The 26,666-nt window shown below is 36.0% G+C and overlaps 1 protein-coding gene across 1 annotated transcript in view; it reads left to right on the forward strand.

Moving 5' to 3' along the window:
- The first annotated feature begins 1,634 nt into the window (after nucleotides 1-1,634).
- The window catches only part of LOC149799347 (von Willebrand factor D and EGF domain-containing protein-like), a 40,298-nt gene continuing 15,266 nt past the window's right edge, over nucleotides 1,635-26,666 (forward strand). Inside the window, exons 1-8 of the mRNA XM_089958669.1 lie at nucleotides 1,635-1,656; nucleotides 9,719-9,784; nucleotides 11,727-11,930; nucleotides 20,005-20,166; nucleotides 21,162-21,182; nucleotides 21,656-21,824; nucleotides 22,489-22,603; nucleotides 24,025-24,111. Of these exons, the coding sequence (XP_089814795.1) occupies nucleotides 9,730-9,784; nucleotides 11,727-11,930; nucleotides 20,005-20,166; nucleotides 21,162-21,182; nucleotides 21,656-21,824; nucleotides 22,489-22,603; nucleotides 24,025-24,111 (813 nt within the window). The 5' untranslated portion in view covers nucleotides 1,635-1,656; nucleotides 9,719-9,729. The remainder of the gene's footprint in view (nucleotides 1,657-9,718; nucleotides 9,785-11,726; nucleotides 11,931-20,004; nucleotides 20,167-21,161; nucleotides 21,183-21,655; nucleotides 21,825-22,488; nucleotides 22,604-24,024; nucleotides 24,112-26,666) is intronic.

The raw sequence follows: 26,666 nt of genomic DNA on the forward strand, positions 1-26,666 counted from the left end.
CTGTCGATTTTATTGACAGCTTTGAACTTGGACCAAATTGAAATAAATGTGCAAGACAACAAAAATCATTATATATATCGCAAGATTATCTCTCATCAGGATTAGCAGATTTAAAATGAAATATCTCATGCTAGTAAGATTTTTCTTTGTTTATTTACTTGCTTATTTATCCGCATATTGTTAGTAATATTCGTTTGCGCTGTATGACCTGTGGTCTTTATAGCTAAATGCGCATATGTTCATTTATTTACAGTACATTGATCAGATTTGTCTATCCACATTCTTCGACCTCCTAGTAGTTAGAGCGCCCGCCTCAGGTGCGGAGGTCGCGGTTTCGAAACCCCGGCCAGATCATACCAAAGACTTCTAAAAGTGGTACTAACAGCTGCCTCGCTAGGCGCTCAGCATTAAGAGGTTAGTGTTAGGACTGGGTGGAACATGATGTTAAATGCCTGCATTATGATAGCCCAGTGCGAGGCATCATAATAAACTGACACACTGCAGACATCGTAGCGAAATGACTGAGAAATTGTTAAAGATAAATTAAAAATCTAAATCACACAATATATTCACTTTCTTCTGTGTTAAGCGCCATGCAGCTTCGGGTTCTTTCTAGTATCGGCATAATCTTGTTCAAAGCCACTTCTCCTAAGAATGCATATAACGTTTTCTTCATGTAATTATTCTGGACTGTTCTGAATAACACTTGTATCTGAACTTCTGAGTCAAGCGGAAACTTCAGATTTGCTCGGAAAGAAAGATGTGAAACTAATTTTAGCTGTGCGAACCATTTAGGATAGAGCGATAAGGGAAACCAAAACAATATGAAGCATACAAAAATATATACTTGAATATATTTTAGGTGACCCGGGGTGCGGGGCGGTTTGAAGTGACTGCTTTTAGCGATCACTGCCCTCACCTCTGTCTGCGAGCGTTCGAGCCTCGCGCTGGGCCAATGTATGTAAGAAAGCTTGCCAGTAGTTTCTCGTGAGTCAATGGTCCCGGCTTCTTCCTCAATGATTTATATTGGCCGCCGTATATAGCCTATCGTGAACTGAGAAATACCGTGAAACCCGATATTTTAATAGCATTCCGAGAAGGCTAATTTTAGACCTAAATAACCCAAGGGAAGGTATACACGAATTTAAAAGACAGATCGGCGTACTTAAGTCTTAAATGTCAAGGACACATGTAATATTAGTATCAGAAAGGCAAAATGTTTTTTTTTTTAATTTTATAAAACACTGATACGGAATATTTCTGAATTTCGTAATCCATGGTTTAAAAGCCATTGACTACCTCTCTCGCTCTTAACATAACCCAACACACCTTGCTTGTACTACTGGTGTAACTTCTTATGTGACCAGGACATTTTCATCGATCAACTCAGGTCTGATTATATTCTTCAATTTATTCTACTTCTAAAACTAATAATAATAATAATAATAATAATAATAATAATAATAATAATAATAATAATAACAATAATAATAATAATTGTATTCATTTTATTCTTATTCAGCTATTTCTCAAGTATGTTTTCCTCAGATGTTCTCTTCTTCATCTTCTCAGCTAGGGAACCGTAGTGGCTCTGTTGGTAAAGCGTTTGGCTCGGAACCCAAGTGTCTGGATCTGTCATTGGGGAAGGTGCTGAAAGTTGGTTAAAAATAAGAAGAAAAAAACAAACAAGATATCATCATTTTCTTAAATCTTTTCTTCGTTCATACTAAATGACTGCAATGCAATCGCATAAGTGGCTGTCATCACATAAACAATTGAAGAAACGTTAAAATTGTTTTAGTAACATTAGCTGTAGCATGAATTAAATTAGCATTATCGAGGGTCTAGAATGCTTGCTTTTCCAAATCCCTAGCATCTCACCTCTTCGTATTGGTTCTAGTCTTGGATCGGCTGAGGTGGATATGTGCAAAAGCATGCCAGTAGCTTCCCGTGGATGGGGGATTTTACATCGGGGTCCGCAAATATACTAGCAATCTATCATGTGCAGATAAATGGATCTAAACTCACAAAATCAAACCAACTAAACCTAGTGAATCAACAATAGGCATGTCTTCCTAAGTATATTTTCACTGTCGCATGTGCACTTATGTTCCAAGTTTAAGACACGGGAACGCCCATCTTTCTACTGTGTTAAAAACTTATTTTCGCTCCGGTTAGCCATTTCCTTACATTCTCAAATTTTAAAATCGCGGAACCTCTCACAAGTCATCTCGGAACATATTGGGAATAAATATTAAATGGAGTAGCAGGGAGGGTGGCCAAACCTTTCTACCCTGGCGGCAGGGTTGCAATAGCGCATTGTTATGTGAAGTCGCAGACGTGCCTGACAAACTCGCCTGTAGAGACTTCAAACAGCTGTTTGCAGGAACATCTACGTGCGCAAGTGGCCATTTCTGGCTGAAAATAAAACCACCGTGCTGCAACCCCCTTCCAAAATATAACCCCAGAACAATAATGGGGGTCGGGTGCCCTCCAACCCCACAAGGTAGGGGTTGCAGCCGAGAGTGTTTGTTTGTAGTCGGTGGCGTACTCGTCTAGCGAGTTGGAAACACGCGTGTGTAGGCACATTTACCCGTTTCTAACTGCAATTATAGAAACAATTACACGCCTAAGCCGAGTGAATTCTGAAGAAAAAAATATCGTGACCCTGGTGTGAGCTGGGGGTAGGCCGATAAATCAGCCCTTCAGCCGTGTTGATATTGATTTTCGGGTGAGGGGGTGATATGACCTATTCATTATAAGCTGTGGTTATCTGCATCCAAATTTGGCTGCAAACATCGGTGTACATGTTATACACTTACCGGTATTTCTTGTGGCTGTCCAGCTACCGTCGGCTGAAGATTCCTTTGGTGACATGTAGCTTATATGTCGTGAGCCAATCATATGTTTGGTGACTTGTAAATCTACCTGGAATTACACAACCATCTGTTATGTGGCCATTTTGAATTTCGCGCTTGATATGGCTGTTACCAATTACCGGTATGTGTCTAAAGTGTAAGCTAGTTTGTTCCGGAATTATTTGCATGTAGCAAAATTGCACAATTTAATGAACAGGTGACGTCACACCCACAACATCGTACATCAGTATCAACACAGATTTGCGGGGTTGATTTATCGGACTAAGCTGGGGGTACCCTTAATTATGCGCTTTGGTAAAAGTGTTTAAGAAAACTTTGGACTAAACATAACAATTAGATTAACTGATATCACAAAAATATAAATGCTGAACGTGGAATAATTTAAGAGAAAATATGGAAACGGAAAATCAAACAGCTCATTTTCGTGATAAAGGAAATAATTTATAGTGAGTTATAAAATAATAAACAAAATTGGACGTAAACGATCGTTATCAAGAATATTTTGGTGAACTTTACCGTGCACAATGGAAATCCTTAAACGTCGGAGAGTTTGGAGTGAGGTGCTCGGGATGTGGGCGATAGAAAGGATTTTTCATGTATCAAAAAATGTTTCAAAGTGTTCGGTATATTTTGTGGGTTATGTTTCAAATGTTTGCATCCATAATTTAAAAATTGATTTTCTATGCTTTCTTCATGATATACAAACGGGCAAATTTTTTAAAACTTTTCTTCGAAATCTCGATTCCATTATTGTATCTATTTATTAAATTGATTTGAAATTTTCGATTTACCGACCGTTATGGTGTTCAGTCCAATATGAAAAGTACGATCAAGTGCAGCAATAAATATTCTGAAGTTTACTATCCAAGTCAAATTTTAGAAATACCGTGGAAGAAGTTATAAAGGCCTTTACAAAAGGCGTACGTACGTATGTAGGTAGGTAGGTAGGTAGGCATGTATGTATGTATGTAGGTAGGTAGGTAGGCAGGCAGGCAGGCAGGCAGGCAGGTAGGTATGTATGTATGTATGTATGTATGTATGTACATAATCGTCTTGAATTCATTATTAGGGTTATGTTGGACACAGAATACTGAAATCTGATTCCACTAGCTCACTAGCTGTCACAGTTATTATATCTCATACCCTCTCCCTCTCTCTCTCTCACTCCGTCGTCATTATAAGTACGTGTGCTACATACTATTTATTACATGCAAATAACGTGTTTTTGGCTCGATTCATAATGTTTACATTTCTACAAGTGTATCAGGATGTCAAAGTGAAGGCTCAAGTAGCCCGGGCCTATTTGTTTCTTCTTCTGTTGCTTTATAACACATAAATACATTACTTTGTACTTTGTTATACTTTCAAATACTAGAAGTCAGACAGAGCCCCGAAATACCCAGTGATGTGTGACGTGATTTTGATTTTTAACGTAGCTTTAACAATTTTTCAGTCATATCGCTACGATGTCTGCACTGTGGCAGTTTATAGTGATGTCTAGCACTGAGGCATCATGCCGTAGACATGTAGCATGATGTCCCACCCAGTCACATTATCCTGACACCAGGCTGACCAGTCCTAACACTAACCTCATAATGCTGAACGCCAAGAGAGGCAGCTGTTAGTACCATTTTTTTAAGTCTCTGGTATGACTCGGCCGGGCCGAAATACCCAGTAAAGTATATTAAAGTGATATTAAGGTGCTGAAGATTATGGTGCTTTATGGACTAAAATTTGAAATGTCATCAGAAAAAATAGCATGGCCGTCGATTTCATAGAATTGAATTTTTTATATTATGCTAAATGCAATTATACATGCTTGCTACTCAGAACATAATGTCCGTTGCATGGTGTATCTTTCAGCAGAGTCAGAAGAGTTTTAATGGACGGATGACAGGCCTTTATTTATCTGATTTTACTTTACAAATGTTATCCTCACATTAGTAGCATTATTCATCTACGTTGCATGAACTCCAGTCCATAAATGAAAACGGGCTGATCTGGACTTATTTACAGTACCTTTCAGAAACATTGCCTATTTACTACTATTCCAAGCGCGAATAAACAAGTACACTAGACGGATCTTTATGCTATATTTAGTACCGATATTGTCTCATTTACAATAACTTCTTGGAAGAGTGAGTTTAACTTCGTCATCAGGTAAATGTTTGGGAATGTTTTGAATAACTCATTTTCGTGGTTCTGAATCTAACGGATACTTGCTCTTCTTTTGAAAGATATGCAATTAATCATGCCAGTGTAAATAACACTGGTCAACAGTGAAATCATTACTGACTTGAAAAGGCCCTAATCTGTAGTATTTTGGTGTGCCGAACACGAATATAACCGTGAAAAATTTGTATTGGCTCTCGTTTTGAAGATATTCATATACCTCATTTTCTATGTTTCACTGTGTAAATTTCTCCAGTAGGACTGCAGCAACATCCGGAATAATGATGTAACATTGCATAATACCATCATGCTCACATCATCCACAGTTGATTGCATCATTTTCTGATGCAATGCAATACTAATGCCATGCGGCTGCTGAAGTAAGTTGACGTCAGCAGTGTACTATACATGTGTAGGCCTATTATACTAATGCCAGGCGGCTGCTGAAGCTGACGTAAGCAGTGTACTATATAAAGCCCAATCAGATAGGTTCAGCATTTAAAATATTTTAGACGTTGTGCGAGACAGTTCAAGCTACTGTTACATAAAACTTATTATTTTATCCATTTACGTACAATAAAGAACAGTAATGCCTCGAAAGTGTGTTAATACCGCGGACAATTTTTGCTATATTTGTGGGGAAGTGACATTTGCCAACCAGAAGAAAAGTATCAATTCTCAAGTGAAGAAGGCATATCATCTTTACTTCGGATGCAAGGTTGGTGACCAAGACAAGCCTTGGGCTCCGCATATATGCTGTGCTACATGTACAACACAGCTTTCACGGTGGTTGAATTGCAAAAGGTCATCAATGCCGTTTGCAGTCCCAATGGTGTGGAGAGAGCCAAGCAACCACCTAAATGACTGTTACTTCTGCTTGGTTCCTCCTCTTTCCGGCGGAATAACGAAGCGAAAGAAGTCGAGAATAGTCTACCCAAACATTCCGTCTGCATTGAGACCAGTTCCACATGGTGAGGGACTTCCTATTCCAGAACCTCCAGCAGAATATTCTCTTGATTCATCTGACGAAGACAAAGGTGAGTCGACCTGTTCTTCTCCTGGTCCATCAGCATGCAGTGATCCAGATTTTCACTGTGGTGCATCATCAACCCCACACAGAATAACACAGGAAGAACTAAATGACCTGATTCGTGATTTGGACTTATCAAAGAACAAGGCAGAATTGCTAGGATCAAGACTCCAACAATGGAATCTTCTAGAAGAAGATGTCACAATTACTGCATATCGAAAGCGCCACCAGCAATTGGAGCCTTTCTTCAGAAAGGAAAGTAATCTGATATTCTGTTCCGATATTGAGGGCCTCATGAATGCTTTAAAAATCACTCATGACCCACAAGAATGGAGACTATTTGTGGACTCTTCGAAACTGAGTCTCAAGGCTGTGCTTTTGCACAATGGAAACATTCTTCCATCTATTCCAGTAGCGTATGCTGTCCACATGAAAGAGACATACGATAACTTAAGGCAGCTACTGAATTCCATTGAGTATAACAAGTACAGCTGGCACCTCTGTGGTGATTTGAAGGTAGTTGCCCTTTTAATGGGACTGCAGCAAGGATATACAAAATACATGTGTTTCTTATGCGAGTGGGATAGCCGAGCAAGGGAAATGCACTACATGAGGAAGGAATGGACTCACAGGCAGAATGTAGCCATTGGAGAGAAGAATATCCAACACCCATCTCTGGTTGAGGCTCAGAAAATCTTGCTACCACCCCTTCACATCAAACTAGGTTTGATGAAGAACTTCGTGAAAGCCATTGACCGGACTTTGCCAGCATTCCGATACCTGCATGAAAAATTCCCTCGACTCAGCGAAGCAAAGATTAAAGAGGGAGTTTTTGTGGGTCCTCAGATTCGAGAGCTTTTCAAAGATGACCGGTTCAACAACTTGCTGGAAGGTGACGCGAAACAAGCATGGAATGCTTTTCGCCTAGTTTCTACAAACTTCCTCGGAAATGTTAGGGCAGAAAACTATAAGGAACTAGTAGAAGACATGTTGATGAAGTATAAGAAACTTGGCTGCAATATGTCTCTAAAGATTCACTTCCTTCATTCCCATTTGGATTTCTTTCCTAGCAACTGTGGTATTGTTAGTGATGAACACGGCGAACGTTTTCATCAAGATATCGCAACAATGGAACAAAGATACCAGGGAAAATGGTCCACTACAATGCTGGCTGACTACTGCTGGACACTCCTCAGAGATGCTCCCGAACAGCTGTACAAGAGACAGGCGAAGAAATCTAAGATGTAGTCAATGACTTGATTTTTTATAGGTAGGCTATTACAGTTGACCTTTTACTATTGAAATGCATTTTGTTATGTAAACATTAATTTCTTGCAGATAACAAAAAAACTAGAGCCAATTTTGCAATTTGACTGTCATATTCGTGTTCAGCACATAAAAATTGATAAGAATTGACTAATTTTATTTCAGTAACATGACTTTTGTAAAAATTTGTTGTTCACGCTATCGCGATGTAAAAAAGAAAACAATAAAAGTGAACATGAGCCGTAGAGCTGTTTTGTGTAACTGCCCTTTCTCTCTCTCTCTCTCTCTCTCTCTCATAAATAAAATAAAATAAAATAAATTTTGCTCACACATTGTTTGCAAGGTGTATGTACAACTGTTACAACGATAGATCCCTTAGTAGCTTTAAACGCAAATATTGATTACGGCATGCATACATATTTGTATAAACACGTTTTCATGGACTTCCAAGAAGGCTAATTTTAGAACACAATTAAGGTACTCAAAAGACAGTTGCAGCTCAGTATAAGGACATATATACTAAGAATTCATTTAATATTAGCATGGGGAATATTTTGTCAAAATCCCATTTTTAAAATCCAGGAAGGAATATTACTAAACTTTGTCATCGATGGTATAAAAACACCACCTCATTATTCATTCACTCCAAAAACGCTCACAGACGTTGCTTGTGCGTCGGGACGAATTAATAAGATAAGCAGACCATTTCAAAGGAATATATGAGGTCAGATTACACTCTTTAATGAATGAGTGAGTGAATAAATGGATGAAGGAATGAATGAACGAACGAACGAACGAATGAATGAATTACATCAATCATAATTTGAATAATAATATATTTATTAAGTTCATTGTAATTTGTCATAATCAAATGTTCAACGGGTTAATATTCCTAAATTGTTTCTTTCTTTCTTTCTTTCTTTCTTTCTTTCTTCTTCTTCTTCTTCTTCTTCTTCGCTTTGGAAGCCCGAGGTCCTCTTTGTTGGTATAAAGACAAACTCATAACATAAGTGTCTCGGGTTCAATACCAGCCCAAGATAACCAGAGTTGGGTAATTGGATGTGTCGTTGGGCCTACGGGCCTGATATTCAATAATGTGTTGAAAGTGGTATTAGAACCAACGAAAGCAAACAATAACTATTACTTGCCTTCAATATTGTCTCCGTTCTTAACAATTTACCAAACCAACCGCGTCATTAACTGACATTATAGTAAGTATAGAATGAATAGACATATGCATAGTTGTAGCATACACTTATTACTAGTTAGAAGTGAGAATAATTGGAGAAAAGTTAATATTGTTTTAGTGACAGTAGCGCCACTGCCAGCTGTAGGGTGAATGATGTTGTGTTGGCCTTGTTGAATTAAAAATATGTCAGTCGTGTCTAAATATATTATAATTTTAGCACGTGCATTTTATGACATGCACATGCTGCTTATGATAAGGCTACCATCATTTTAATCTAAAATGAGTTTCTGCTTTCCAATTGCATAGTTAGATTCGAAAGAGCATGCCTTAGGATGATTTTTTCTCACCAACACAGAAGCGCATTTAAAAAGCCACATCTATAAGTGATATAATTAATTTTTTACCTGTTGTTCATCCTTGATATACGTAAGTAGTTATTAAAATATGTCGGCAGCAGACTCCAAATTAAGCTATTTTGAAAGTTGTCTGCAGTGTGGTAGTTTATAGTGATGTCTAGCACTGGGGCATCATGCTGCAGATATGTAACATCATGTCCCACCCAGTCACATTATCCTGACACCAGGCCGACCAGTCCTAACACTAAGCTCTTAATTCTGAGTGCCGAGCGAGGCAGCTGTTAGAATCATTTTAATAAGAATGTGATATGATTCGGCCGGGGATCGAACCCTCGACTTCCCGCATCAAACCACTTAGGCCACCGGAGCAGTCTATGCAATATTAATGCCAGTGATTATTGTAGTGTTTAATATAGCATGTTTTATGCTATACAAATATCATACGAAAACTCTAAATGTAAAGAGGGGCCCCGAGTGGCCGAGTGGTCTAAAGCGTTCGCCGTTACGGATCACTACCATCTCACCTCTGTCTGCGCCGGTTCGAGTCTCAGATTCAGCCAATGTAGATATGTGAGAAAGCATGCCAGTAGCTTCTCGTGGGTCGGTGGTTCTTTCCGGGGTTTTCCCGGGTTATTCCTCCATCATTAATACTGGTCGCCATATATAGCCTATCGTGCGCTGAAAAATGGCGTTAAACCCCATAACAACAACAACAACTAAATATACAGATACATCACGAGGTTAACTGTCATTGTCTGTTCACTGGGTTTCATTTTTATTGATAATATAGTATTTGACTTTGCGAAATTATTTCCTCTCCTTGCAGTTGCCAGAAAGATGAAGATCATTCTGATGTCGTTTATTTTGCTTAAGGCTGACTTGTTGGCCAGGGGTATGTACGTGTTGAGAGAGAGGGGTGATCTGTATAATGCTTTAGAAATCTCAAAAAGGTTCATATTTGTATTGGGAAAAGAAATTTCGAAACCAGATCATACCAAATTGGACATGGGTTTATTCTTCAAAGAGCTGTCTTCTGATACAAATTTAACAGACATTTTTATCGGATGTAACAAAATAGGTGAATAACAAGTTTGCAGTTTTTATTTTCGTATTAACACAAGAGAATATTCCTGGATCACGCATACTGGTGTTAGTACACAATGTGACGTATTATGTACTGTGGCATTCACATTGATATTCAGTAGCAGTTAGATTAACCTGACTATTAGTTTTACAGTGTTTACCGAATAACCGCACAAGACTGCAATGTTCTCGGTCGCAAGAACTTTATACAATGAAAAATAAAATGGCAAATGTTAGAGATCACGGCTCCTCCTATTTCATTGCCTCGCTGCAATAAGAATCATGAGCATATTATCAAATAAAGAAAGGAGGTTTTCTAATGAAGCAGAATTTGAACCAAAATAAATCAATTATATAACATGTATAGACTGAACAACTAAATTAGAGGTTTGTGCTGATAGTATATAATTTTAATTACTAGTAGTAATCCGAATCGTCGGGAAAAATAGCAAGAAATACTTAATAAATTCAATAACCAGTAAAATAAGAAAAGGAAAACTTATTCATAGCTTGGCACAAATTTATTCTATTGGAGGAAGCCCGAAATATTATTTTAAATGTGTGCATCCTTTTTGCACGAAAAGAAGTTAACCTCACTTAGGTGCATTGATGCGAATATTTCGTTACATGTAACATTTTTCCGGTGTTGAAAAAACACAATGTCTTATTTCGATTTGCCTGTTACAGTCAAGATGGATGACTCTAGTGTCAGTATTCTGAACGCGCACTTGAAAACTAATCACAAGCTAACTAATATATATATATATATATATATATATATATATATATATATATATATATATATATATATATATATATATATATATATATATATATATATATATATATATATACATCTTTCTCTCTTTATATATATATGGAACAATACGTTTAAGATGTTATAAGCATCGTACCTACACAGGATCATGTTTATTGGGTAAATTAAGTAACCATAAGTCCGACCCAATTTGTTAACATTTATAGCAATACAATATTTCCAAGCCAATATTCACAGTAACATGAACATTGTATAATGGAACAAATTGCATCTTTAATACTTTAGTATATTATGCTATATTAAGTCTACTCTGGCATTAAAGACTGAAAGTGAATAGGGTTGAATAGGGATCGAGTCTATGTAGCATTTAAAATTAAAGTGAAATGAAGACAAATGAGCAATTTTGAATTTATTACAAGTTTAAAGAAACACTACGAATACGAATTACATACTTCGCACATAACATTGCAATATGCATTGTCATTTGTACAAACATAAGGACACAACTAAATTTATGTCGTTTCTAAATCACAAACTGCCAGATGTACAGTTTCATTTTTTGATTGGAGCGACTGTGTTAGACTTAAGACGAAATTCAATTACATGTCAGGACTCATATGGTTTGTGATTTATTTAAACATTTGTCGAGGGCGTACGTGGGGTTATGGCCACTTTAATGTTTTACCTACGCAGCCCTCAATTCAATTTCGAATTCAGTAGGGGGTCGACCATTCAATGTCTACTCGCTCCTTCTGCTCAAATAGTACGTCAGAAAGAAATCTTAATCAAAAGCAGATAGGAAAATGTAGCTAGAACTAGATGTGCAGTGCGTGAGAAGAATGACAATAAAGTAACCTATTATTCTTTGCCGATCTCGATGCTGTGAGTTGACATGATATAGTTCTTGGTGATCATGACCGGCATCATACTTAGTATTCGTTAAATATCCTCTTTTTTATGTTTCCGTTTACAGGACAAGACTGTACCGGAACGTATGGCACACTTCCGGATTTAGACCGTCGCGCTAGAAATTACGTCCTAGCGGATAATGAAGGTTATGTGTCTGATGCCCTCCTGGAATCTAAATGGTATAAAGTCAATCAGTACAACATGCCAACCAATTACTCAAACTTAGATGTCGGTATGTGTGGGACCTACTTCCCAATATGGATGAATGGTACGTTTAATTATGATTACAATTGAAACTTATATAAAGCAGTTATTGTTTATTTTATATGATTTATATGCGTATCATCAGTAAAAAAAAATATCATGAAACTTTCGTTTTTGTTTTAAATCTTTCCTAGAATTATATTAATACCAACTCCGAGTTAGGTTGGTGGACAAATTCTGTACTGTTCATTGGCTTATTGGGTTACACCGGCAATATGATTACTCCATTTGTGAGATTTATTTCTGACCTATACGAACCGATACTTGTTCATTGTAAAGGCTTGTCCACGCTGCGTCATACTATTTCAATTTATATTATCAAATCCGTTAATCGCAAATTGTTATCAGTAAGTTTGTAGCGCAGTATAAATAGGGCGTTAGCCCTTACATCAGGCATTGGCCTACTTGTAGCTGCATTTAATGTAATAATTTACATAGTTTTGAAGTATCTGATGCATGTATTAACAGTTATGAAACTTCCAACAATTTTTTTCGGCGTGTTAATCAACTATTGTGTCAGTTCATCAAACCAAAATCGCGCATCTGGTCCATGTCTTCTATCGCTAACCCTTTTGACATTCTTACTAAAGGAGGAGGTACTCCGTATACTTTATCCAATCAACGATGAAGTTTGAACATTTTCTCCTACAACACTGCTAAAGATAATCCTAAATAAAAAACGTGTATTAATCATGTTTAGGATACAGATGCATAGCTTTCTCTTGATAAAGATCTAAACTACAAGAACGCCTCAGCCGTGGCTAAAATTTCGTTGACCTTGGTTGGAATTTGATGAGGTGCCTCTTTGTTGCTTGTTTACGACTTTCTAATATAATATTTACAAAATAGTTTTTGTATGTAGTTTCATATCCCATAACGCTCCTACACAAGAACAGACAATAGCACCATCGGTTTTCTTAAAGTAAAGTGGTATTACAATATATACTATTCTTTATCATATACCTAACAATTCTCTACCCGCATAGAGAACCAGAATTTTACTATCATTTCCTTCAAGTGGGAAATTGATACCATCTTTTTCTGATATAGTATTATAATGCTCTTAAGCAAGGCTGGATCTACTCGATCCTTGAATTTGTCTGGATATAATAGCAGTGCCCGTTGCAATGGAATGTCAACAAGAGCCGCAAATAAATTATATGAAAGGTTGCAACAATGGTTTTGTTAATGCAACAATGAAAAACAGCCATTCATTTTTTAACATTCATATTGTTAGTTGTTGAGGAGTTTCCCCCACCTGGCCTAGTGCTTGTGTTATCGTCATGCAGGAGATGATCGACCACGGCCTTATTGCCCGGATCGAGTAATTAATAAGGTAAAATATTAAATTAATGGATGGAGTAACAGATATCTGAGTAAAGACATGGACTTGAACACCACAAGCTCCCGCATGGAAAATATAAAGATTTAATAAATTACATAAATAAAATAAAATTAAACATGATATTTAAATCGTACACTTTTTCTCAGAAATAGATTTGCAGAATTTATGGGAAATGCAATTATTCATTCTGCATACCGATAAAACAAATAAACCAATTTCATCAAGTATCGAGTGATTGATTGTACTCATAATTTTATTTATCTCTCTCTCTCTCTCTCTCTCTCTCTCTCTCTCTCTTCCATCCCCTTCTGGTCATCAAGCGTAACTTGAATGTCTGTGGTCTGTGTTCCCACTACATGGTGTTGCAAGTATGGAACTATTTAAAACAATACAACATACAAAATCAATATTTCTCAGGTTTTTCTTCTCCTGTAATCAAACAAGGTTCCCACTCTTTTTACGTCAGGTATCGTCTTATCGTTATTCAACAGAACTAAGCTATGGTCAGCTTGCAACCTGATCTGATACACATTCCTATTTCTGTGGATTTATGTCTTTTCTAGTGGCTACTTGCAATCTAAACTGGAACTATGACATAACCATACCTATTTGATTACTGTTACGCGATACTGTGGGCCTTGAATTACCACCCGAACGATGTCAGTTGACACGCACCGATTTTCTCGATAGAAAGAATTCAAAACTTTATTCCACAAATGAATTAATGAGCAATTAATCGATATAGACATGGATAAATCAGTTCTTACTATACATGTTAAATTTATTTAACGAGATAAATAACTTATTTTTTACGGAGTCCCTTAGACTTTCCCTCTGCAGTAAACCTGGACTGACTAATTTCTCGAGTAGGATTACTTAATCCTTTGGATTTCATCTGGGAACACACACACCCTCGTTTAGGTTACGCAGTCAGGATCTACATTCTCCAGCGGTCAAAACTGGAAAATATCATTTTATGACGCATATTTCATAAGGCCCAAGATTTCCCCCAAATTTGTCCCTGGCTTGTCTCAACCTTGTCAGTTCCAACCCTTCACCCTATATTGTATTACGATCATATGATCTTAAAATAAGTAAGACAATAGAGTGAGAAAGAAAAGCATTGCGAAATTCAAAAAATAATTTATTTCCCTAGAATTACAAAGTGAACATGAAAACAAAGGAACTGAAGGTATTACGTATTAAATTCCAAATAATCCTAGAATTGTAGACACAGGTCCTAATAGTTAAAGTTCTGAATAAACTTCAGTGGAAATCCAAATTAAATCCAACGCTGAAGGTGTTGATGTGCCTTTGGTGGCCTCTATAATGTTGATATGCCTACAGTCTTTTGTTGGATCGCAAAAGTACGATGCAAAAATAAAATCCTTCTCTGAAATTTTACAGAAAAGGATCATTTCAATTAAATAATTTGAATACATCAAATTTCATCGCAAATGAATTTCTGGACACAAGAATAATACAACTGATTCTGACAACATCCCAAAGCAGGAACAATTAATTTTGTTCCAGCAACACAGTTATATAGTCCTCTATCTGACCTCAGGTCACAATTAGCCTTTTCTAAAAATAATCGATACCCAATTGAAAATAACCTCCTCTAGAAGGCTCTTAATGTTTGCAAAATAAAATATTTTTTTTTACGATTAGAAATACATTACTAAAATTACAATATAAAATGTGTAGTTAACAACAATTACACCCGGATATTCATAGGGAACTTGTACAATTCTAGACTCAGACTGAGATCAACGTGTCTACTACAAAAACGAAATCAATAACTTAGGTAGAAAATGAAACTGATGTTGGACAAGGTCAAGTCCAACATACAATGTCACATTATCAAAAATAAATAACTAAAAGCAATGCAAATTAAATATACATAACAACAGACAAATCTGTCGGACCGTTTACAAAACGGGTCCAATTAAAAACCAATCACGCCCCAAACAGATCATACCCCGTCTCTCCGAGGTAGAAATTTACTAAAAGCCTAGCTCATACGCCAATCATAATGGTTACATGTCACGCTGACTACGAAAACATTTGACATCGTTGGATGTTTTATAGTTGAAAGGTTCTCGTACCAACACATCACCGTACAGTACAACTCACATACAGATGTTCAATATTGGTAAAGTTCATGAGGTTCCCTTATAATGAATTTGAAACTGTAAATATTATGATTATCTCAAAGTTGATAGGTATATAGCAAGAATATAATTATCAAGTAATAAAGTTTAGTTTTTCAGATCATGACCCGGTAATTCGCGTCTCGTGTATATACCGATTTTCTGATGCTGACAAATAGGCGTGATCTTGCAATCAATATCGCAATACATTAATAATACTATTTCTCAAACATGCGAAGGATGATGCTAGCTGTTTTGCAAACCTTACTTGTATTATCTTAGTCTGGTTGTTTTAGACAGGTCGTCTCAGTTATGGTATCCACGCGCTAGAAACTACTTTTAAGCAGAAACAAACCTATTAATTTCTGCTGTGCCTGACGGAGTTGTAATAAAATCAAACAACAACAACAATAACAAAGATATATAACAAAAAGACCTCTGCAACTTTGATAACACACCATACAAACCATTTTAAAAGAGACAGACACACCTATGCACACGAAGTTTAGGTAACTGGTATTATGCTAGAAACTATACACAAAATGGCAAATTTTATTTCATATGTATCTTAGTAAACTTTCAGGTCAGCGTCATTAAATGTAACTAAAAGTATCTAATTCTGCAATCTTTTTCGAACACATCCAACCAGCCCCAGTTAAATCAAACATTGTAAGCAAATATTATTGCACTTATCAATCAGAATGGTTGTTTCATTAGTCCAATCTCTATTCCACAATATTTCAATGTAGCGTATCACTGTACAAGTGATAGCAACACTTGAATATGTTTAAGACAGAAAATGTCCAAGAATATCACATTTTAATTCTCCTCACGGTCATTTCACACTTTGTTAGACTGAGATGTGTACTTTTCCGTAATGTTGCCTGCCATAGAACCTTTTCCAAATTTTGAACCGATGAATGTTGAAAGGTATAATTGTAAAACGAAATAGTAATTGTTCGTGTTAGTTTCATAAAATATCAATTAAATGTGATAATACAATAATAATATCAAATGAATTTATGTTTCTGTGTTCTCCTAAGTAGAAATTAATGCGCTTTTATATAACGATTGTAAGTTGTATTTTTAAATTATTTGTTTCTTTTCTAAGATCAGTCTATATAGTTAGATTCTACTTAGATAATTATTCAGATATTCATTAAATAATGAAAAACCGGATGTCCATTGTACAGAGTGAGAGGCAATAATAGTACTGACGAATACTGCGTTTTGAATCTGCTAACTATATTGCAAAAGTGCAGGGTTGTATTAATTTAAATGGAAAGATTGGATGAGAAAAAATATGTCTGTGTTTGTAACGAGACAAGCAAATTCCATTCATGGGGCTACATTGTATTGTCTCAACCCCTCGGGAGAGCCTTGACTAGGACTTCCTTGTCTCGGTCCAAACCCCAACATAGATTATATTAATCTCAATAAGGCATTGTTTCTACAATGTCACCAATAACTATAACGATAATGAAGTCAGCATGAATTTATTTAAAACAGAAGTAGTAACTATATGTCCGTATGAGCACAATGAATAAAATGAAAATGTTGGTTTTAAACAGAACGTGATTTTATCTGCCTGTGGGTGTTGTTGTGGAAGCGTTTAGATTTGTTCCGCTTGTTTTCAGTGTTTTAAGGTGTCCCAACCATTATGTTTTAATTACTTCCCTGGTTTCAGAACTCCAGTACCGGTTTTGAGTAATTTATAATAGTGCTCTTTCACTTAAAGTAAGGCCGGGTAAACAGAAGTGTTTAGCAAGTAGACTTGTATCCATCTTCTTTGTCATCTATGCAGGTTTTTACAGCTGTTCGGTCTCTACGTCAAAATTAAAGCCGCATAACTTTCATGTGATGAGATAAATTGCATTGTTTGTGCTTTCATGTTCTGCTTGGGCCACGAATGTTCAAATAGTCTTTCGTCGCTGTGGTATAAAAAGTGCTGGTAAATGTGTTTGGCATACATTGACAAGTTTAGCACCTTTAATCACCACATGTTAAGGTGTGCCAGTATAGTGATGGCGTGTGATTGGCGTAAACTTGCTGTAATATTTCATGGGATCATTTACATCTGTGGTAGACTAAGACTGGTTTGTTCGGATGATTTTCATGAGTGTCTTACACCCTTTCATGCTGAACCTTTGTTTCTCGATGATTCGACCTATGATGGGGTTGCCTGGATGATTGGTGAGGACAAATGGTATTAAATCAACAGTATACATTTATCTATGCTATAGTGAATCATGTATGTGTATTTTCGTTGCCGATTGTGTTGTCTCAACAATATTCAGACAACTCTTCAGACCTTTATTTGAAATGTTTCATGGTCAGATCAATTTCTACGTATCCTCGATGAAAAGTTCAATGTGATGTTCCGAATGATGTATTTTGAATGACAGTATGATGAGATAAGATAATGCAGTTTATCATTTGGTTATATGGAGATGTCCCTGTGGAGTTCGTTCTGTACCAGTCTATTGCTGTGTCCTGAAAAGCTTTGGCTTGAATTGGAAACATCTACCGAAACTTCTCTGAAGGATGGATATTGTTTGCTTTTGATATGAAGAAGTCCCAAATGTGTCTTCTATGTTGCCAATTCATGTATTTACCATTGTTGAAGCGCACCCACCGGTATGGTGTAAGCTTCGCCGAAGCCACAAATTGACATTGCTATCTTTGCACAAAATATTAGCATACGAGATGGTTGGACAGATCTAGATTTACTCTTTATAACTGATTAAAATTTAATTAAGTTTGAAGACTAACAATGGATGTTGTACGCGAATTAGCGAATATTGTACAGTTATTGCTTCAAATGCTGTTGTACACTTCTGTATACCCTCACTATTCGATGTAAATGTGTGTACACGGATGTCTCAGTAAGGAAACAAAACCTGTATACAGTCTCTGGCAGTAATACTTTACTTGCTTTGCGTTTAATAAAATAGTATGTTATGTCCTTACGTTATGATCCTAATTTTTGTTTTCATTTTGATAATGTCTTCTGGGCCTCCTAATGACGGCAATTATAGGTCTACCAGGATTCCATTGTTGTTGAAGTTTGGTAAAAAAATACACTATTCCTGCTCTGGGTTTATAGTAGCAAAGGTACTTTTGGTTTGCAGGTCTATTCGTTTCGTATTGCACGCGTCACTGAAATAGTTTGTGCATAGTGTTGGATCTTGACCTAATTTTTGGTAGATCCTGGCGTAAGTTAATTATTTATATGTTTCAAATATTTAGTCACACCTATCCATAACACATATAGTAAAACGTTTAAATGAAAAAGTACGTTTCAGGTTATTTCTTAAGTTCTTTACTATAAACTATATTCGTATAATTTAAACAGGATCCCTAATTATATATATAACACTGAGCTAAATAAAACATTCTACATAACAAAATGTTAATACATGTCAATTTATGTACATTAAATGGACAACATATATATTTAGGTATGGAAATGTCTTTATATTAATATCTTCACCCGCTCAGTTCCATTGGTTAAAGAGATTTTGTTGGAGTTTACCTCCTTATGGTGATTATGCTTAGATATTTTGTAAAAATCATTTTAAATACAGAACTTTTAGCAGACTTTGAGACAGTAATTTAAGATAGGTGTTGCAACATAATTTAATATCTTTTATCTGTCTTTCATTTATATATTTGTTTGGTTTGGTTTTTATTGCTTTTTAGATGTTACGTATATAGACACACCTTTGACTAACTGACAAAGTCAGTCAAAAATAAAAAGGAAATGTAAAAATGCACTTCGATGAGGACCATTCAAGATCAACTTGTTCGTTCAACAACATATAGCAATAACGGTGTCCTACAGACAGTATAACTACCGAACGAATCAAGCAACAACTCGGGGCTGGCTTGATGCCTATGTTTTCCTTGCTCCCACATACCTCAAGACAACACTCGTTGTCACTTGGATGACTCTTAAACGAGCAAATACTACACATATTTCGTTGAATCAATTAACAACCACGCATTCAGTAGACTTTATTTCAAACCTGCATCTTTTTTCTCACTTCACGATTGTATGATTTATCCGTACTTTTAAATATGGGATCGGTATTGTTTGTCACGTGCAATAAAACAAGACACAAAAAGCAAATTCACTTAATTAATGCTATCCCGAATAAAAATAAATTTGTAAATTAGGACATCCCGAGAATTCCATATATCAAAAAAATTAGGAAGTGTCCATTTTATGATAAATCCATGAAACTATAAAGTGGCGTGAATACTAGGCAGAATGATGTTCTTCCTTCGTAATAGGCTAATTCCCCGGCTTGCGAAGGATCTACCCAAAAACAACTTATCATAATAACAATCACTGAAAGATAGCGACACTAAACATTGAAACATAGATGCAGAAATCAGATATCATGTGATGCAATGCAAGCAAGATTAGTAAAAGTATGAAATACATTTGGATTTGTTACCAACATTGTTTAGTTACATTTATGAAATATTTCAATGAAAGCAAATGTTTTAAGCAAACTAATAGCAATATGTCTGTGGGGCATTTATGTTCGATTATAATTTTCTTTTATTGCAAGGTTCAATACCAAGCTCAAGTGATGGAAGAGTTACTCGCAATGCCTGCATAATTTCATTTTTCGATGTGTGCAACCCCGTAAAAACCATAGAAGTTGTCAATTGTAGCACGTTTATGATGTACAAGCTTGGACCATCGGTTCAATCAAGCGGATACTGCTTTGGTAAGGGATTTGTCTTAGTACTCTTTGTACAATCACTTGGATTATTCATTTCAATTGTCACATATTTGCCTCGTCATTAATTTTTAATTGCTCATATAATTAATATTACAGTTTGTAATACGCAACATTCACGATAATGCACAAAATATTCTCAATAGTCTATTCAAAAATAGCCTTATTTCGTAAGCAGTATTTCATCAATTGTTCTACATACTTATGGTTGTTGGTGCAATTGCAAATTTTCTTGCACATTTATTCGATCCTACATTTTTTGGTTTTTATGATATTTAATGATTTCATACGATATTTAATTTTGTAATTCAGTTGTTGTGTTGTTGTGTTAGGTTTGACACCATCTTCAACACACAACCAGTTATACATGGTGGCCAGTATAAATGGAGAAGAAAAACAACCTGGATAAAACCTCGGAATCAAAGGGAAGCTTCTGGCAAGAATTCTCACATACTCACTTTGGCTGAGCTCGGGACTCGAAACCATGCGGACATATTTGAGATGGCAGTGATGGGTAAAAGCAAGCGCTTTATACCACGTGACATGCAGATGTTCGTGGTACGCAGAATATACTAACAAACCCATCAATCTTCATCCGTTAAGTAAGGATCACTGACTTTTGTACGCATCTTCTCACAAGTATCTTGGAAAATTTCTTCAAAACAATGGCAAACAGCATGTGCAAATAATTGCACTTGTGAAAATGAAAACGCTTTTACAATGTACGAAATGATACATATAGAATCTAATCAAGGTTAAGTACTTTTTAACATTTTGTGTTGACTCCTTAATGATCATCGTGTAACCATGCCATTTGCTTACTGAAAAGTCTTGCACAGAGTATTCCTAATGTATTGTCCGAATACCTGTTATGAAAAATAATTTATATTCATACCTATACCTTTTACACACGGCAATGGATACAAGAAAACAACTAGAACCCTTCCTCTGCCGAATATAAAATATTTTACTTTATGTTCCAGATTCACTCGTGACAGATGCTGGTGAGTTATTTCTTATAGTTTGTAATGCCAACCGTATAAAATGTGTATATCAAATCGGATATTTGTTTCCAACAGATCGAAAAGTCTATAGAGCTTTTTTTCCAAGAGAATAAATTCATGAGTTAGAAGGAAATCATTGCCTTATATAAGTGCTCTCATAAATAAATATAAGAAAGACACGTAAAACAGACGGAAACTGACATCATTTAACTCATCAAAAGAACGCTTGATAATATTAAAAGATTATTATAATTCCAAATAACATTGTCAGTCAGGTTGGTACGTACAAGCAAATAGATATGGGCATATTGATCTGTTTTCAACTTCAAGTGTGCGTAGAGTACAAATTTAAAATTCTCTTACATGTAAGTTTATATATATATATATATATATATATATATATATATATATATATATATATATATATATATATGTGTGTGTGTGTGTGTGTGTGTGTGTGTGTGGTTTTTCAGCACCTGGAAAAGCTCCACCTTACAAGCCTGACTTTGCAACCGTTCGGACAGAACTCTACTTTACTACTGAAACAAACCAAATTGGGAGGCAATTTCGGAAACCTCGCTTACGGTTCTGGTGTGATTTTCAAGAAAGTCAAAAGGATAAACTCTTCTATTCGATATCCTGGTAATTATTAGTGAACTAAATTACAACAAAAAATTGCAAACAAAGCTATACATGACAACGTTTGGATCTATAGCAGTGATTCCACTCTCTAGCACTTGTTTTGTACCGAATAGATATAGTGCAAAAGGACATATTAAACATATAGCGTGTAAAGTGAATGTGTGGGCAGTAAAAATGAAAAATTGTGACTTTTAAGACTTTTACGACTTTAGTCCCATAAACAAAAAACAATGAAATTGCTATTAGCTACACACACACACACACACACACACACACACACACACACACATATATATATATATATATATATATATATATAGAGAGAGAGAGAGAGAGAGAGAGAGAGAGAGAGAGAAATAATAATATTTATTATATTAATAGTAATAAATAAAATAGCTTCCTATTTAGCGAATTATATGTACATGAGGAGGTATGCATGAAAAGATGGATTCAGAGACGAAAGCATGAGTACAATTTGACTGAATTTTCTATCTTTCAATGAAATGAATAAATCAACGCCTTTATGGAAGATACTTTGTGTTACCTCTAGGTATTCGTCTTTTAGCAAGATATATAAATGTACCATAGAGAAAAGTTAGAGACTTTTGATAATTACATAACTGATTTTTATCCATGACAATCTAGTTTAACTGGATTTTAATAGGTACGTCAACGACGTTTTCTTGAAACAAGAAGAGCCAGAACTTTATACCTCGAGAGATAAAACAAATTTGCGCGAAGACGAATTAATTGCACGTAATTACAAACTGGACATCACAGTAAGTAACACACACACACACACACACACACACACAAACACGCACACACGTATATATATATATATATATATATATATATATATATATATATATATATATATATATATATATATACAGATAGATAGATAGATAGATAGATATAGATATAGATATATATCGAAGACGACCTTTAAACGTGTATTTTACTTATTTGCCGTTAATTCAAGATTAGACAATGCTTTGTAATGAGTAGCTTTATTTCTTTTCCTTATTATAAAAATGCTAACATTTGTTGTTATGCACAGCTTTGCTCGCTGGCAGGCGCCAATATTTGGAAAATTTATACCACGTTTGACAGTATTCTTTCAAAAAATGTATAAATTGAATTCTCACGCTCTACTACACTATAAACAGCTCAAGACTGGCTTCTTTGCATCAAAGTATGACATCGTGCTTCTTAACCATTCTATCTTAAGTTTTGATATACAAATATGTGCCGATGTATAAATATTGTTTGTGAATTACTGCGCCTCATATTAACCAAAACTAAGTGGTGGTCATTGTGATTGATTACACCATTGGTAAATTACCATGTTCAAGACAAACAACAGGAAAAATGAACAATACCAATAAACTTGTTTCTTAAACTTGTAAATTTTGATCAAACTATTAGACGGCATGCAAGGAGAAAAAAAATCCCTCATGTCCGATTAGTGGCAAGTGTATGAGAAAATATGGCTTTTTGATACAGATGAAATGATGACATATAAAACTTTAGTTTAACCCCAGTACAGGTGGTACTAAATATAAATGACTAGGAGAGATATAGCAACTATTATTGTGTTCTAAGCATGCCTAAAGATGCTTTAACGATATTTCATTGAACAGTATTGAAATTAAATGATAACCCGCAAGGTATACTCACGTTCTTAAATCAGTACTGCACAATCTTTGAAAGAAAAAAAAGTGCAATGAAATTTCGACACTATCAACTTATTATCCATCAGTTTTAAAATAAACCTGTCTTTTAACGATACTGTAAATCAAAAACAAAATATTGAAACTTTAATTCCGTTTATTCAGTATAATTTTCCTTTAAGGTCTGAGTATCTTTCAGACTGTAAGCAAATCTTGCTCTGCATTTCTCTGGCTTATGATTGCCGTTGGTTTATAAATTGTTTCGATAGACCAAGTCAAAATTGAAAATTAGTTTATGATTATGAATCAGGTTGTTTTAAACCTTGTGTTTAAGTTCAAGTACAATTTGTTGCACCTTATACAAATAAACATTTGGCTTCACATAGTTTTGATGTAGTAATATATATATTTGAATTTGTAATTATTACAAGTTGCAGATGTGACTGTATTGATGTTGAATATTTTTCACGTAAAATGATGTAAGGAAATCTGCTGCTTGTATGTTACATTTGTTTTATTTCTAGATCAAATGTATTGTGCGCGCAAGTACAAGCGTGACTGGTTTTCTAGGAAATCGCACAGCCAGTCCAGGATACTGGATGGGTGTACAGGTAAATTTGCATTCTCTAGTTCTAAAGCGGTTATAGTGCCGCGTTGATAAACATACAAACATAAACATTAAAACTAATATAGTAGCACTATATGAAGGCGAAATCAAACATCAAACCGCAAGAGATCCCCTTTTGCCACTTCTAGCATATTTGAAAAAAAAATGAGAAATATGCATATGCTGTCTGTAATGTTTTTTTTTTAATTATTAATGTCCAACTTTAACTGTGCAGATTCCATGGTAAATAAAAAATACACTGCTTTTCTAGTGTATACATATGCAGTAAAGTTACATTTATGGATATCTGATATATGTATAACATCGTATTTTTAACAGTGTACATTGTTGGGGGGGGAGTGGCCGAGTGGTCTAAAGCGCTCTCCGTCACGGATCACTGCCATCTCACCTTTGTCTGCGTAGGTTAGAGTCTCGGGCTCGGCCAGTGTCGATATCTGAGAAAGCTTGCCGGTAGCTTCTCATGGGTCGGTGGTTCTTCCCGGGGTTTTCCCGGGTTCTTTCTCCACCATTAATACTGGCCGCCATGTATAGCCAATCTTTTGCTGAAAATGGCGTTAAATCCTATAATAACACTGGTCAACAGTGAAATCATTACTGACTTGAAAAGGCCCTAATCTGTAGTATTTTGGTGTGCCGAACACGAATATAACCGTGAAAAATTTGTATTGGCTCTCGTTTTGAAGATATTCATATACCTCATTTTCTATGTTTCACTGTGTAAATTTCTCCAGTAGGACTGCAGCAACATCCGGAATAATGATGTAACATTGCATAATACCATCATGCTCACATCATCCACAGTTAATTGCATCATTTTCTGATGCAATGCAATACTAATGCCATGCGGCTGCTGAAGTAAGTTGACGTCAGCAGTGTACTATACATGTGTAGGCCTATTATACTAATGCCAGACGGCTGCTGAAGCTGACGTAAGCAGTGTACTATATAAAGCCCAATCAGATAGGATCAGAATTTAAAATATTTTAGACGTTGTGAGAGACAGTTCAAGCTACTGTTACATAAAACTTATTATTTTATCCATTTACGTACAATAAAGAACAGTAATGCCTCGAAAGTGTGTTAATACCGCGGACAATTTTTGCTATATTTGTGGGGAAGTGACATTTGCCAACCAGAAGAAAAGTATCAATTCTCAAGTGAAGAAGGCATATCATCTTTACTTCGGATGCAAGGTTGGTGACCAAGACAAGCCTTGGGCTCCGCATATATGCTGTGCTACATGTACAACACAGCTTTCACAGTGGTTGAATTGCAAAAGGTCATCAATGCCGTTTGCAGTCCCAATGGTGTGGAGAGAGCCAAGCAACCACCTAAATGACTGTTACTTCTGCTTGGTTCCTCCTCTTTCCGGCGGAATAACGAAGCGAAAGAAGTCGAGAATAGTCTACCCAAACATTCCATCTGCATTGAGACCAGTTCCACATGGTGAGGGACTTCCTATTCCAGAACCTCCAGCAGAATATTCTCTTGATTCATCTGACGAAGACAAAGGTGAGACGACCTGTTCTTCTCCTGGTCCATCAGCATGCAGTGATCCAGATTTTCACTGTGGTGCATCATCAACCCCACACAGAATAACACAGGAAGAACTAAATGACCTGATTCGTGATTTGGACTTATCAAAGAACAAGGCAGAATTGCTAGGATCAAGACTCCAACAATGGAATCTTCTAGAAGAAGATGTCACAATTACTGCATATCGAAAGCGCCACCAGCAATTGGAGCCTTTCTTCAGAAAGGAAAGTAATCTGATATTCTGTTCCGATATTGAGGGCCTCATGAATGCTTTAAAAATCACTCATGACCCACAAGAATGGAGACTATTTGTGGACTCTTCGAAACTGAGTCTCAAGGCTGTGCTTTTGCACAATGGAAACATTCTTCCATCTATTCCAGTAGCGTATGCTGTCCACATGAAAGAGACATACGATAACTTAAGGCAGCTACTGAATTCCATTGAGTATAATAAGTACAGCTGGCACCTCTGTGGTGATTTGAAGGTAGTTGCCCTTTTAATGGGACTGCAGCAAGGATATACAAAATACATGTGTTTCTTATGCGAGTGGGATAGCCGAGCAAGGGAAATGCACTACATGAGGAAGGAATGGACTCACAGGCAGAATGTAGCCATTGGAGAGAAGAATATCCAACACCCAGCTCTGGTTGAGGCTCAGAAAATCTTGCTACCACCCCTTCACATCAAACTAGGTTTGATGAAGAACTTCGTGAAAGCCATTGACCGGACTTTGCCAGCATTCCGATACCTGCATGAAAAATTCCCTCGACTCAGCGAAGCAAAGATTAAAGAGGGAGTTTTTGTGGGTCCTCAGATTCGAGAGCTTTTCAAAGATGACCGGTTCAACAACTTGCTGGAAGGTGACGCGAAACAAGCATGGAATGCTTTTCGCCTAGTTTCTACAAACTTCCTCGGAAATGTTAGGGCAGAAAACTATAAGGAACTAGTAGAAGACATGTTGATGAAGTATAAGAAACTTGGCTGCAATATGTCTCTAAAGA

This window comes from Sinohyriopsis cumingii, chromosome 5 (assembly GCF_028554795.1).
Source record: "Sinohyriopsis cumingii isolate HCF-2022 chromosome 5, ASM2855479v2, whole genome shotgun sequence".
In the NCBI taxonomy this organism is placed as follows: Eukaryota; Metazoa; Mollusca; class Bivalvia; order Unionida; family Unionidae; genus Sinohyriopsis; species Sinohyriopsis cumingii.